This window comes from Thermobia domestica, chromosome 4 (genome assembly GCF_964235325.1).
Source record: "Thermobia domestica chromosome 4, izTheDome1.hap1.1, whole genome shotgun sequence".
Lineage (NCBI taxonomy): Eukaryota > Metazoa > Arthropoda > Insecta > Zygentoma > Lepismatidae > Thermobia > Thermobia domestica.
In genome coordinates this window covers 209,332,271-209,347,990 of record NC_137457.1, presented here as the reverse complement: position 1 = coordinate 209,347,990, position 15,720 = coordinate 209,332,271, and the positions used below count along the sequence as shown (strand labels likewise).

The window sequence follows — 15,720 nt, the reverse complement described above, 5'->3', positions numbered from 1 at the left end:
ATGGAAAGTTACATTAATATCCATGTCAGTCAGTTGGGTCTATATTTTGTTAAAATATGTGTCTAGTCCCTATTTTAATATTTATGCCAGGCAATTTGTCCTATACTTTCGTAAGTGAATAAGTAAGCCTGCATTAGTATTTATGTCAGTCAATTGGACCTATACTTTGTTAAAAGGTGATGGAAGATATAACATTTTTGCCAGTGAAATAGTGAATACATTTTTCTTTAAATAGTAAGTTTAGAACACGTGATACGATTTAATTATTATTTCCTTTCTTTCAGATGTACTAAGAAAAGCTGTAATGCTAGTATAACAATGGATGAAAATACAAGTGAAGTTTTAGAAAGGAAAGATATTCATAATCATTGTGAAGATGAAGATGGTGTTCAACGGCATTTTCTTAGAGAGAATTGTAAGCGACGAGCCACTGAACAATTGAACGAGAAGCCAAATAAAATTATAAGGCAGGAAGTTTCAAAATTGGAACATCATGACACACTTGATCATAAAGAAATTAAAAGATGCCGAGACGTTATTTATAAAAATCGAAGAAAGGTGACTCCTCGTCTACCCAGAAACACCGTAGAGGCTATACAGCAAATGGTTCAGAAGCAGGATGATATAGCAATTGACGGAGAAAGATTCATCTTTGTTGATGATGAAGCTAATATAATTCTTTTCACGTGTAAGAAAAATATCGAGTAAGTATAATTTCATTTATAACCATTAACTTTGAAATGAGTTTCATTTACAGCATCAAGAAGTAGAATAGGAAGTAGTTGCTTGAACAGAAAAGTTCCTTTTTCCGTCTTATTTCCAAATTATAGTAAAATAGTTTTTTTTTTTTTTTTTTTTGATTCTCACAAAATATATCGTAACATAGCATTTCACCTAACGATATGACACTACAGTCTTGTTTACTATTTTCTTTTCTGACACTAATCTTATTTTCTTTTCAGTTTTCTGTGTGAGTTCAGCGGGTTAGAAGTATTTGCAGATGGAACTTTCACTTATGCTCCTAAGCATTTCACACAGTTATATACAATACATGCATATAAAAATGGATATTATCTACCTCTATGTTTTGCATTTTTGCCGAAGAAAGACAAGAATACGTATGTGGCCATGTGGAAGATGATAAGAAACTTAGACAGTAGATTCGACTTGAAAATCATTTACGTTGATTTTGAAACAGCTGCTCACGAAGCCATCAAGAATGTGTTTCCAAATTGTGACATTCGTGGCTGCAGATTCCATTTGGGACAAACATGGTGGCGGAGGATTCAAGCCGACAATGATCTGCGACAAGCATATATGGATCCAAAATCTGAACTAGGTATTATTGATATTATTATGGTCTATTATTCTTTATTATTAATTTAATAATACCATGTGGACTTTGTTTTGTTATATATTAATACAGAATACAGTTGAAAATAGAATCTTATTCTGTTTGACTGAAGAATCTTAATTCAGTCACCATTCTTAAAAGCAAATAAACTGCTGTTCTAATAATGTACGAAATGAAGAAATTATAAAGCCAACAGTAAGATCCATCAATTTCACTACTTTCCCAATGCTTGCTTATTCTAACAAATTATTATTATTATTATTATTATTATTATTATTATTATTATTATTATTATTATTATTATTGCTTTTCTTACAGGTTCATGGATAAAGGCATTTTTTGGGTTGCCATATTTACATCCAACAGAAGTATCAGATGCCTTTACTCAACTAATATCAATGACGCCGGATGATACAGGGCATAAATTTTCCGATTACGTCCTAGAAAACTACATAGAAGACGGTTGCAAGTAAGTAGCTTCCTTTTGAATTTCATCTATAGTAGCACATGCTTCAATAACTCTTAATACTGCAAAAACTGTTGTCCTAGTTTGAACACAACATTAATGGTTGTGCTGATATGGTATTTTCTCTCAATGCAACTTAATTATAGTGAAATTTTCTTCTGTCTTCATGTAAGACGTAGATTAAAATGCAGGTTTTGATAGTTGTAAACAAATTACGGACCAAGACTATAAATATTTCTTGAATCTAGTGTTATAAATGTTTTAGTGTTTTATATAAATTGTCAATAATTGTGTGCATGAACTAAGGATCTTTTTATTTTATTAATTTTAGGTATCCACCTGTCATGTGGGCGTCTATACCATCCACGATGCGTCGGACGACAAATGGACCAGAAGCTTTTCACAGACATTATAATAGTCAATTTTACTTCCCTGCTCCTGATATTCATACGGTGATTTCTGCTTTGTTAGAGATCCAAACGGAAACTGCCATGAAAATAACGTCCATATTAAAAGGAATTTCAAAGGCCCAAAGACCAGCAGAAGTCAAAAGGAGCGAGTTTGTCATGAGGAAGTATGCTGAGTTCAGGAATTCGCAGAGAAACTATGAGAAGGCACGTATGACATTTTTAAAAGCTGTAGGATTTAAATTTCAAGCATTCAAACTGTAAAATGAAATTTTCTGTAAATAAGTATGTTGCTTTGTAAATATTAGAATGCAATAAAATATATCTCATAAAGGAATAGCTTTATACATTTCATTTCGATGCAAAATTTCACACAATTCCTTAAATCCTGTTGTTGGCAACGTCGCGGCGGAAATTTGCGCAATTTCAGCACTTTCTGCTCCTCGTTAATAAGACATAAATTACTTAGATTATCAACGATCTAATCTTTAGAAAAATTTGCGCAATGTCGTTGCACCGGATTTTTCACATAAGTCTATACATGAGGGATTAAACGAAGCGGTATGCGTTGCTGCCTATCTGATGCTGCGTAACTCAGCAATTGAAATTTTGTCAGTTACCATGTTCTTGGCTCACACCCTTCATATCATTATGGAACTCTCCCCACCCCACCAACACACACACAAAAAAAGGACTACGGAATATATTTAAGTTAAGATAAATACAACTGCACAACAAACATGATTGACTGGAGCTTTTGCGCTTCTATCGAGAAGTCCGGAATTCAACTCAGCATTCGACCATTCTGACAAAACTTTTCTTCATTCCATCTATGAAGTAGAAATAGTGCGTGTACTGTGAGTTGGCTGACTTTATTTCTTATTGTTTTTAAATCGTTATTATTACTAACTACCAGCAGTGACGGTTTTGCGAGGGTTAGGGGGGGCGGTCTTTCGGACTGAAGCCTGTTCCCTAAAATTACGGAATGTCTAAAACAAACGAAATATCTATTAGTTATGCCTTTACTCATGAACTTTAAGCTGCCATCAAATAAAAATTACGAATGTTTAGAAAAACTAAACATTAGTAAGAAAAAAAAACCCTCCCAAAATACTTTTCTAAATCCGCCACTGATTCTCAGTATAAAATGATCAAGGTTGTATCAAGGTAAATATATAAACGAAACGAAATACAGTATTAGTTATGCCTGTACTCATAAACTTCAAGCTCCTCCCAAATAAAATTAGGAGATTTTAGAAAATGAAACAATCAGAGAAACCCGTCCCAAAGTACGTTTCTAAATCCGCTACTGATTATTTGTATAAATTAGTATTCAAGGTTGTATCCGGAAAATTATTGCTAAATCGTTGCACAGCTACAGTATAACAGAAATGTGGAAGTACGGTTAGACGGATATATTGAAAAACGTACGCTTTGACGGATATATAGAAAAAACGTAAGTTTAACTTCTGCGTTAGAAGCTAGAGTACTAAGCTCTTAGAAATGAAATAGACGACAAACTTAAATGATATCGAGAAGAAAAAATATCGATAACTCAAAAGTTAAAATATTCTTCATGTTAGCTTTAATTCGTAAAACATGTGCTCCATCCATCTTGATGGTGAATTTTGGAGCGAAATATGGCATTTAGGTCATGAAATTCTTATCTAAGTATAGAATATACTATAAGAAAGCTATTTAGATAGAAAACTCATGAAAATGAAAAAAGCCAAAATTTCCAAAATTCTCGTTTTTTTCCCAAAAAAGCCGGCTTTTTATGTAAAAAAAAAAACATCGATTCAAAAAAGCCGGCTTTTTTGCATCTCTAGATCCAGGTAAATGCACATAAGGACGAACGGACGGACAGAAGGCGAAAAATAACTTTTTCGGTATGTATGAGCCATGAAACGAAAATCCGTTGAAATCGCGAATTCAATTTTTTTTTCACAAAGTTCCCTGTCTCCTTTCGTCACTCGAAAGTAAAAATGAGAAATACGTATAGAATGTTAGGATAACGAGCGTGAAAATTCTTCTAAAAATATTTAATGGCACATTTAGGAAACAACACAAATGTAATTTTTCTTTCAATTAATTCAAATCAGAGCATCGAGTGCTAATGCAAGTAATATAATTACTGACTATAATGTCTTGAATCTGTATGTGACACACTTCGCTAATAATATTGTTGATAAAGGAAAAAATGATCGTTGGGATGTAGACCCTAAAAGGTTTAATGATCATTAAGTTAGAATTAGGAGGAACAGTATTGCTTTGTTTCACACGACTAGTGGTGACTGAAAGCACAATATTTAGACTAATACTAATATTTAAATATGCGTTGATATTAAAACTAGAGCATTATTATTAAGAAGTTTTTTTTCTTTTTAAATAAGTTCTCGTTGCAGGGACATAAGTACTCCTGATACGTAGATTTCTTATCAACCCTGTCCCCCCCTTTTTGACAATTTTCAAAATATTCTGAAAGTAAAAGAATAATACTAACATTTTTCTGTAGAATTACTTAGTACTTACCAATGAAGTGGTTTTAATTTTGACATGATACTACCTGTCAAAAAATACGTCTTTAAATCAATTATGATATTATAGGTTTAGATTAAGAACAGGACAAGAAGAAAAACATCTCAAAACAAAAGTTATGATAGTTTAGTATTTTATACTTTCTATGAAACTGATAAAAAATGTTAAAGAATTGGGGAATGAAGAGTATCTAGGCCTATATTGGAGGTTTTTATTTTAAAGATTTTTTTCGCTTTAGGCAAAACTTACCACCGAAAGGAGTTTCTCACCCAGTTGACTTAGAATTGAACATACGGTGTCGTAACATCAAAAGCCTAGGAAGTTTGAGATAAACGGCAAAATACGCGTGATGCAAAAATGTGGAAGCAAACGAATTTCAGAGGCGACACAAGAAAAGCCTGCAGAATTATGCGAAGCTTTCGAACATATCTATAAGAAGTACTTACCTGGGGAACACGATACAATAACAAAATTGTTCGGCTGCTCTTGGAGAAGGTGAAAATCAAACAATACGAACGATGTTTGCTGCTGTTATTGCATGATAGAGATATAAACAAAATAACAGCAATTTGTAAAATGTATTTGGTAAAATTGCATAAGAATTTCCAATCAAGGTATGATAGTTGAATGGAGTTTGAATTAAACAGATATACCAATCGTCAAAATTGAGAGCATTACAGCAATGTAAACTCATGCATTTTCTTGGAAAAAGACATTACTACGGTAATACCAGTTACTACATGGATGTAATTGGTCCAGTGTTTATGGCTGGCACTATGAATCCTAATAATTACTACGTGTCTTACAAACAAAATGTGGGTTAGAATAGTATATGACATTGAAGTTCAAACTTAAAGCAGCACAGTGCACCATCACATTGTGTTGTGTGTCAGAGAACGATTGGACATGTGGACCATAGGAGATGAGGTCCACTGCAGTGGCGATCGTCGGTCGTAGATCGATTTTCTTTTTCCTTTTCTTTCTTTCTTTCTTTTTTTTATTTTTTGTCTTTTTCATACAAGGGCAAATCCCTCAACGTTGATAAATTGAAAGAAAGAACACTGAGACAATTTATTGACATTTCTATTGATTTATATATGACTTGCTTTAGTATAGCGATTAGAGATGTAAAGCTTCACACGAGATGGACAGCATTTTAAACATTGCACTTAAAAGTCGTGTGGTGGTGTTGATGTTTGATGATAGAACTGGTATGATATTATGTTCCACTTCTACATGCTTATGATTTTCTGAGAAAAAAAAGTACCTGTACAACTCTAATCCTGCAAAATATTTGGAATAGATTACCTATTTATGAAAACCATTGCTGAACTGCCTGCTTTAAAGTATTCTCTCTCTCTCTTTTTTTTTCCAGTACGTTTGGTTTAACAGTATAGGGGAATGTTGAGGATGATTTTTTTTTTCGAGGATAATCTAATAAAAGATTGTATCTATGTTCTAATTAGCCCAAAAACCACTAAAATTTTTAATAAAACAAAACACAAAATTCAAATAATTCATTTCGAATGACATTTCATAATAAAGAAAAATTATCTGAATAAGATATTGTTCTTGGAACATAAATAATACACATATCTCCCTATAGAATGTAGCTTGTTCTTCAGGGGGAAAAAATCAGAAAACTTTATTACTGGAAAATGGAATGACTAGTAGGAAACAAGAAGTGAATACTAAAAATGCATACATACTATATTCTCAATTCTTAGTACTATGTTTATTAGTGTGTCGTAAAGGCACATACGGATAGAAAGAATATCCTTGTTGGTGGTCCTCAGAATTACTAATTAAAGCTACTTTGTTTCGGTTTTCCTGCATAATTGACATGGGTGTAAGCCTAACTAGATAACATGTTACTCTTCAATTAGATTTAAATAACTATAATTACGTTCTATCTTCAAGGCAGAAGATTGAATAATTGAGCATGTCGCATGTCCAGTAGCCAGGATTCTTGTCACGTTTTTTTCGATGTAACAATGCTAAGTGCTGATGTGTGTTTTTGGATATTGCACATGCATATAGAAATAAGTCGTAATATTTCCCTATAAAAGTTCTTGGAAACACCTATGGAAAAAATACTACAGCTGAAAATTCCAGCAATATTCAGAGAACAAAATATTTCTGTATGTTATTATCAGAAAATTTAAAGAAAGGGTGTAACAGGCTATACGAAATATGTTTTGAAACAATACAAAGAAATCTAAAGATATTACTGGGGTGTAGGTTTAAATTCAGTCCTTTTGATGGCAAGCAACAGCACGGCAAGGCGAAAAATTTTTGTTAGATTCAGTTTCTTAGGTTTCTACAATCAAAATATAGAAACGTGTATTGTAGATTATGCAAATGCTACAGCTAAAAGTTTAAAATGGAAACTTCGAAATGATTATCAATAAGAGAATTAAATAAGCCATCAATTTATTTATTACATTACACAACATTTTTTAATAACAGTGGAAAATGGCTAGGATTTAAATTTGCACTTGAAAATTAAAATCTCAGTTGAGGTAGTGAAACAAAGAAGATATCATTTGAACCAAATTCACAGTATAAGTGTACCATTCTTTGATTTGTGGACAACTTGGCTTAATGGTAGAGCGCTCATTTGTTACGTATTCTAAAGCAGGCTTTCTCAACCTGAAGTGCGAGTAACACTGTGGTACACATGACTTATGGTGGTATTAATTATATGCTTTGAGGATACGTTAGTAGAAAAGGTAGCCCATGTGAATGTATGGTAGAAATATTTATATGAGTTCTACAATTTCTTACCACTTTCTCGTCTCAATAGCTGTAACTCTTCTGTTATTACTCACTTTCAACCAACGTATGTTTCCTTCATCCCAGTAGTGGATACAGAAGATTTGTTTTGATATGTCTTTGAGAGAACACAGTTCTACGAATGGAGATTTCTTATATATATATTTGCTTTTATGTTTCTTGGTCTGGTATACAAATCCACACAGTTCACTTGGCATATCTCAATGTGATTTTATCGAAGAGATCATAGGCTGAAAGAGATGTAAGAGGCCAGGGACTTGCGCTTTTGTATACATACGTGCTTGTATATGCATTGCAAGCTAAGATAAATCGACTTACAAGCATCCGGTGTGCAAAGCTGTGGAACAGTCTCTGTTGTCCACCGAGTTTGTTCCTGGCCAAGCCTAGTCCCGTAATATGCTGATCTTTAATTTCTAGCGGATGGACTACTTGCCCATCAAAATTTCGTTCTGATCAGGCCGTTAGTTATCAACAAAATAAAGTACCACATGCAAGGCGAGTTTAGTCAAGTCGAGCTTATTCGAAGTAACTGCACGAAAGAACGAAAGGTTCCCTTGTACGAAGTCAGTTTTTTTATTTGATTAAAGAACTGAAACAAAAATGGCAATTGGCTCTTTGGATGTCCAAACTGCGCAAATATTAGAATGGAGGGCAATGAGAAGAGCAAGAGAGGATGAAAGTCGATGTCATAACCAGTCTGAAGCAGAAGAGTCTGCTTCCTATACTTTTGAAGATGATGGCGGCCACAGTTCATCGCCATCAGCTGCTGAACTGATTTTTAATTCTGATGCAGTTCACGTTCCTAATAGGGATGGCCACCTCTTGAAAAATGATTTTCTGGTTTCCGGAAATCACATTTTCCGTTTACCACTTTTCCGGAAAATTTTCCGTCTTCCGTTTTCCGAAAAATTTTCCGCCTTCCGCTTTTCCAGAAAATTTTCCGTTTTCCATTTTCCGTTCACGTTCCTAATAGGGATGGCCATTTCCGGAAAAATGATTTTCCGGTTTCCGGAAATCACATTTTCCGTCTTCCGTTTTCAATTTTCCGGTTTCCGGAAAATATATTTTCCGTTTTTCCGGAAAATATGGCCATCTCTATTCTGGAGGTCTTCGCACTTCAACAACTTCTGTGACATCAACTTTTTCATCTTGAGAAAATGTGGCCGTGCCATCCCTGTATTTTCTTCTATTATAGTTAGATGTCTTGCTCTCATGTGGCACCATAGACTGACTACCAGTACTGTTTCTGGACTTAACTGCAGAAAAGTAGTATACACATTTTGAAGTTAAAGCATTCTTCTCACGTTTGAAATGCTTCCAAATGTTAGACTTCCCCACTTTTTTTTACGTATGACTATTACCTTACGAGATTTCAACAAGCGATCACTGAACTGTGTGAAATCTAAAGTTCTTTTAACTCCTGCCAGGGATCTGCCCTCAGACACACCATAATCAGGGATTCCCCGAAAAACGCATGATTGGGAATTTCCCGGTCCATATGAATGATCCGAATGCTCCCTACGCTGAGTTGCTCGACCTGTGCTCTCCTATCCCTTGTAAAGTTTGTATTGCGTTTCTATAGCAATAGATGTTAAAGAGCATTACTTCATTTGCTTGGTTTCGCGTAGCATTTTTTATTTTTCTTAACCCGTCGTTGGTTGTAGTCCATTTTGTCACGCGGTTGGTCGCGGGTGAGCCAAGCGTTGACCCAGGTTACCAGACGCCCTGCTTTCGGATTATATGTCTTCATTTTTTACCCTTGTCGTTCCGTCCTTCACTCTTTACTAAATACCTTGTCCTCTTAAAATCATCCTATTTTGTTTATATATATATATATATATATATATATATATATATATATATATATATATATACTCACACACACTCATATATATATATATATATATATATACAGAGGCGGATCCAAGGGGAGGGCTACAGGGGCTATAGCCCCCCCTTGACGCTCAAGTGTACACTGGATAAAATGGGATTCAACCCCACTTTACACTGGATAAAAGTGCAAACTATGGTTTAGCCCCTCCCTTGATCATATCCTGGATCCGCCACTGTATATATATATATATATATATATATATATATATATATATATATATATATATATATATATATGAGTGTGTGTGTGTGTGTGTGTGTGTATAAGAAAGGTATTTTCCTGGACCTAACGCAAACATTTAGTTTATTCGTTAATTTGTTGTCAGTGAGCTGACGAAAGAAATAGACTGTTATAGCTACATTATCTTCCTCTGGAAGAACAATGTGGTTACAGTGGTATGGTAAAAGTAAAGAGAAGCTTGGCTTTCAGGACACTTGGATCAGACTGCTGTTTCCATTTATGTGTCTATCTTATGTTCGCTTTATATTCTTCACTTATATTGAATATAGTTTTCAATTCGAACTTATAAAGTTCTTTCGGCAACTTTGAATCATTGTCTCAGCCTGACGAATGATGATGGAAGGATTGGTGGAATGAAGAAAATGGGAGGTAACGGGAGAACCTCGAGAAAACCCATACACACGTTGTTTGTACCCCACAACGCACACATGATACGAGCATGAATCGAACCGGGAATCCCATACACCGAAGGTGAGCGCTTTACAAATGAGCCACGGCAGTCCGAAATATAGGCCTACTTTTGAAGTTCATGGGTTTACAAAGTTACGTGTTCTTGTAATATAATAAATAAATATAGACAGAACAAATTAAAATTGTAAGTAAATCTAACAAAATCCTTATAAAAGTTTAAGAATATGTTGAAAAAAAACACGGGAAATTTCTCTGTGGTGCGCCTATATCATTGTGCTGCTAAAAAATGTTGAAATGTTATGTTTCTAAAACACATTTTTAAAAAACTCTATACTTTCACCTACAGTTTGGATGACGAATAGCCTAGCTTTTTTTTTTTTTTTTTTTTTTTTTTTTTTTTTAGTATATGAGTTCAAATTGATTAAACTCAAAAGGGACCTTCACCAATTTTCTTCTTCTTCTTAAACAGTACCGAGAGTGCCACAATTCATCTTAGCGTCTCTGAAAACTATGGATTCGACATTAATATTGCTCATTTTCGATTACTTTTAGAAGCTCACACTTCCCATTTCCACTAACCAACTCTATGGCTTATGGTACCCGGAGGTTCAATGCCGTGTTCACAAAAGCTCTCCACTGACTTCTATCCTTAGCCAACTGGATCCAGTTTCTACTTTGTATTCCTATCTCTGCGCGATCCATCTTAATATTGTCCTCCCATCTGCGCCTAGGTCTAATGATCGTTTTCCGATTGGTCTTCCAGTCAAGACTTTGAAAGCGTTTCTATTTTCTACATGACCTGCCCACCTAAGCCTCCTAGACTTGATGACCCTAACAATGTTTGTTAAACCGTATGAATTATGTAGTTCCTCGTTATGAAGTTTCCGCCATTCCCCATTCCCGTTCCTCTTGGGTCCGAATATTCGTCTCAGGATCTTGTTCTCAAATACTTTCAGTCTATGTTCTTCTTTCAGAGTAAGCGACCATGTTTCGCAACCATATAGAACAACAGGCATGATTATCGTTTTATATATTTTAAGCTTCAAATTCCTCGACAGCATTCACGACGACAAGAGATTTTGAACTGAATAATAACATGAATTCCCTGCTTTCAGTCGACATTTAATTTCTTCGTGAATATGATTTTCGTCTGTTAATATTGATCCTAGATATTTGAAAGTATCCACTTTGTCAAAAAAATTATTTAATATTTTAACGCATCTATAATTTGCTGTATTACGGTCCCGACACACTTCCATGTATTTAGTTTTCTCTGCATTTACTTCTCAACCCATGTCCCTGCAAGCATTTAATAAGATCTCTGCATTTCTTTCTATTGTTCTCCTGTCAGCCCCTATTAAATTTACATTATCAGCATATGCCATAACCTGGTGAATACCGTTCAACTCTAGGCCCTGGTTGCTATCTTTGATTTTCCTTATACCATATTCCAGGACAAAGTTGAATAATAATGGTGAAAACGCATCGCCTTGTTTCAGGCCATTTTCGACGTGAAAGCTCGCGGACAAAAATTTTCCTACCCGAACTTTACTTTGTGATTCATTTAAACATATTCCCACTCCCATTTCCGTTCCAGGTATAAATTTGAACTTCATGAAAACTGTTACTATTCATCTCAGCGATCCGAAAATTATGAATTCAACACTAATATCGATGTTTCTGACAATTTTAAAATGTCACCCCTCCCATCCCCATTCCTAGGACAGCTTACCCTCCAGTATTTCTTGCCCCCCAGGTTATGTTTTAAAAGTAGCGGATTTGAACTATTTATAGCCTAAACATAAAAATGAATTATTTAGCAGCTATACACTTTTCATAATTAGACCTATAGGTAGGCCTAATATATATAGATAATTATATATCGATTTAATGAAAGCACCTAGAGTTGGAAATACGTGAGATGTCTTGGTTGCCGACGATCAGGGTTTCGGACTGTTGGCGTTGGTGTTATGCCAAACCCTATATTACGAAAGGAATAGTGGAACTGCAGTGTGCAATGAACTGGACAAACGGTGATAGTATAAAATGGTCGAACTTTCTGATTTCCAAGGAGACATGTTTGCTTCAGTCGGTTTTGTGAGCTCTTAAATACACGTTATAACGTTTCAGTATGACTTTTCACTGTTGTTCCTCAATTCTTAATTTCATTTGCTAAATTCTTTAATTGGGAGCCATGAACTTTGGAAGTTTTTCACTGTCACTCCACTCACTCATTATATTAATATGGACAATACACTAAACACTTATTCTAAATCTGTGATGTTCACGTGTACACAGGTTCATACAACCATTAGTCCTAAGCATTAATTGCGACAACAAGACGTTCAGTGATAATGTAAACTTAATAAAAGTTTAGTGTTGTCAGATCTTGAGACTGAATAGTAATAAAACAAGAATTAAACTTCCGAATTTGTTAGTTTTAGTAAAACTATCGTTCATTAATGAAAAGAATACTCAACGAAGAAAACTTTTATTGTATTATATAAAACTAGTAATTTTTGAATTTATATATGAAAATAAGAAAATAGTGCACTTATAAGAGTTACAAAGTTATCACTTGCAGATAATTAAAAGCAGCCCAAAAGTAACGTGTCGTCCAATTTGAAATTTTGGTAACGAGGGACCTTTAAAAATCGTACCCAAACTGAAAATATTAATTGTAAGTCATGTATGTAGTAAGTTTAGTTGAAATTAAACAAATGGTTCTATAATTATGCAGGAAAAATGTATTTTAAAGTGCTTGGCAACACTGACGAACCTGGGTGCATCTACAATATGTTTCCTATAGTGTTGAATTATGTTTATGCCAAGTTGGTGTATATACCTCCAATGGTACAGAAATCATTCAAAAATATATTTAGGTTGCCAACACTGACAAATTATGTACTTGTGTGTTCAAAGTAAAATGTAATAAACCTCTTTGAGATAAAGATCTAATTACGTACCAAAGAAGAACATGATTGGTACAGACGTTTAAGCGTGATGTGCGAATATGCATCATACGGTTCATTTTTATATGTAGGTCTATAGATTCACATACATGTGACATGTGTGGGTTGCTTTTAATAAGATAAATTTATACCCTTGTTTTCCCGTAAATTTTAAGTTTTCTGTTTTTCGGAAAATTTTCCGTCTTCCGTTTTCTGGAAAACTTTACGTCTTCCGTTTTCCGAAAAGTTTTCCGTCTTCCATTTTTCCGGAAAATTTTCCGTCTTCCATTTTTCCGGAAACTTTTCCGTCTTCCGTTTTCAATTTTCCGGTTTCCGGAAAATATATTTTCCGTTTTCCGTTTTTTCGGGAAATGTGGACATCTCTAGTTCCTAACTCAAATCAATTTGGTACTTTATCATCACCTCAAACTGAGATTCCCAGCAAGCCGAATCAAATAATTACGATTTTGTGCTCGTAGTCTCAAGTTTGATTTCGAGAAATACAGTATATTTTTGTCGGGGAAGGAAGTGAGAAGTGTTGGTCCATATTGCCAGAAAATTTAAGATTTACAATCTGTGATCTTAGAAATATAAACTTAAAACGTGTAAGTTTGGTTATTGCGAAAAATCTGTCCTTTACTGAATTTTTGTACCAAACATGTGTTGTAAATAGTGCTTTCAAACGGGTCGGATTGTCGGGTCGGGTCTCTCGGGTCAGCTCGGGTCTGGTTGTCTGGTCTGGTCACTTGGGTCGGGTTGTCGGGTCAGGTCAGTTCGGGTCGGGTTGTCGGGTCAGTTCGAGTCGGGTAAGATCACTTTGGTCAACTGAGTTTAGGTTGAGCTTAAACTCGACTGGAGTCGAAAGCTGCTGTTTTCACTAGCTGTCTGATTAAAAATAGTAATTTTAAATTGATTTTGTAGAAACCATAAATCTATTTTGAACACTTGCAGCTAGTGTTTTTATGGTAAGTGCTTATTTTTGTACTTGTGTGTACTTTACGTCTGTGATATTAATATCTATGCCAATATGGATTCTGAATTTATAACTAAACTAGAAGTTGTTTAAGCAAGGCCAAAAGAAAGATTGGATATGGAAGACCAAGACCAAGGGGGGCCGCGATGGCTCAGTGGTAGAGAATTCACCTCTGGTGCATGATGTCCATGGTTCGATCCCAGCTTGTGCTAAGTGGGCTTTGTGGTGGAGAAACACCGTGTAGTGGGTTTTCTCGGGGTTCTCCTGTTTCCTCCCACTTTCTTCATTCCACCATTTCATTCATTTCTCATCATCACCATCTCCCTTAGGCTCGGTGCATAATCGAGGGACCTTAAACTGAATATTTTATATCATTTCACCAGCCCCAAGAACATCGATACAAGATCAAGATAAAGATTGTATATACAAGGCGAAGTGCATAGTAATCTTGCTCTTGGTGATCCCCAAGTAGCGATGAGCACATTTTCTTGCTTTCCGTATAGTATGAAAGACCATAATCAAAATCACACTTGATCTTCATTTGTACCGATGAGACTGGTATTCTTGGCTCTTGTATAGCACGAAAGACCACCAAGTCTACGGAATGCAGGACCAAGACTTGACTGTACAAGACAAAGAATAAGACGCAGTATTGATAACCAAGACCCAGGGTGCGAATTGTTTGAATTTCATTTGTTGGGCTGAAAGTGATGAAATAAAATTAGTACTTTCTATCATACTGTATTTTTAAATTTTCAATTACAAAATTCATATTATGTGTCTTCTTACTTGCAACTATATATACTGTAAAATATGTTTTAATTACCGAGAAAGAAGAATCAAAGTGGCGCGGGTCCCGGAATCATAAGAACCAGGCACGTAGCCAGGATTTCATAAACAAGGGGGGGGGGGGTGTCCGTAGCATGAAGTACTGTAGTCATCATAGCAGTGGCTGAATTATTCTAAACTATTTTACTGGAATATTGGTTCGTTTAGCCAATACTGGAGGCCCAGGAGCTCCATCAATCTAAACTACTTTACTGGCAACGTTTGTTAGGACAATAAAATGAGGGTATCTTATTAAGTATTTTAATAAGAAACTATGAAGAAATCTCGAGTAAAGAAATGAAAAATAGTATTGAAAAGATTTTACAATATTTACGTTCCTTCCTCTGTTCATTCAAATATAACAATTTTCCTTTCATTATGACCTCAACTATTATAAAAAGCACATATTCACTATTATAAAAAGTACATATTCAATAATGTCTTGCAAAATATTTTAAAATATTTGCGTTTCATTCTCTGCTGAATCAAATGTTAACAGAACTTTCTTTCCACATAACTTTTTTGCTTTCATTATTCCGTCAACTACTGTCTGCTCCAAATGACAGGTAGAAGGAGCAGTAGAAAACAGTTTCTGAAATAGCATGTTTGATACCGGTACTGCAGAGAAGCAATGACGAAAAATTGTGATTAAAAAAAAATGTCTACGCTGTTACAGAATGGCCCTATGCTTTCCAAAGCTTGAAATTTCCCTGACTAGTAGCAGAAATTCTGAAAATTCCGTAACTTTTCTAGAAATTTCAAATTCCCTGACTTTTCCAGGATATCCCGCTCATTCGCCACCATGCATTGCAAGTAATACAAATCTCCTCATAAGGCCCTTTTTAGACGTTATGATAAATCA

At 34.8% G+C, this 15,720-nt stretch overlaps 1 protein-coding gene and 1 long non-coding RNA gene across 2 annotated transcripts in view; one reads left to right on the top strand and one right to left on the bottom strand.

Annotated features, from left to right (window-relative positions):
• Positions 1-15,720, bottom strand: part of LOC145683434 (uncharacterized) — a 75,326-nt gene that overhangs the window by 42,527 nt on the left and 17,079 nt on the right. The gene's annotated exons all lie outside the window — the stretch shown is intronic.
• LOC145683433 (uncharacterized) lies at positions 608-2,511 on the top strand. Its single transcript, XM_081754769.1, has 2 exons — positions 608-1,823; positions 2,152-2,511. Exons 1-2 carry the CDS (start codon positions 1,753-1,755, stop codon positions 2,489-2,491), a joined length of 411 nt encoding a protein of 136 aa, XP_081610895.1. The 5' UTR covers positions 608-1,752; the 3' UTR covers positions 2,492-2,511.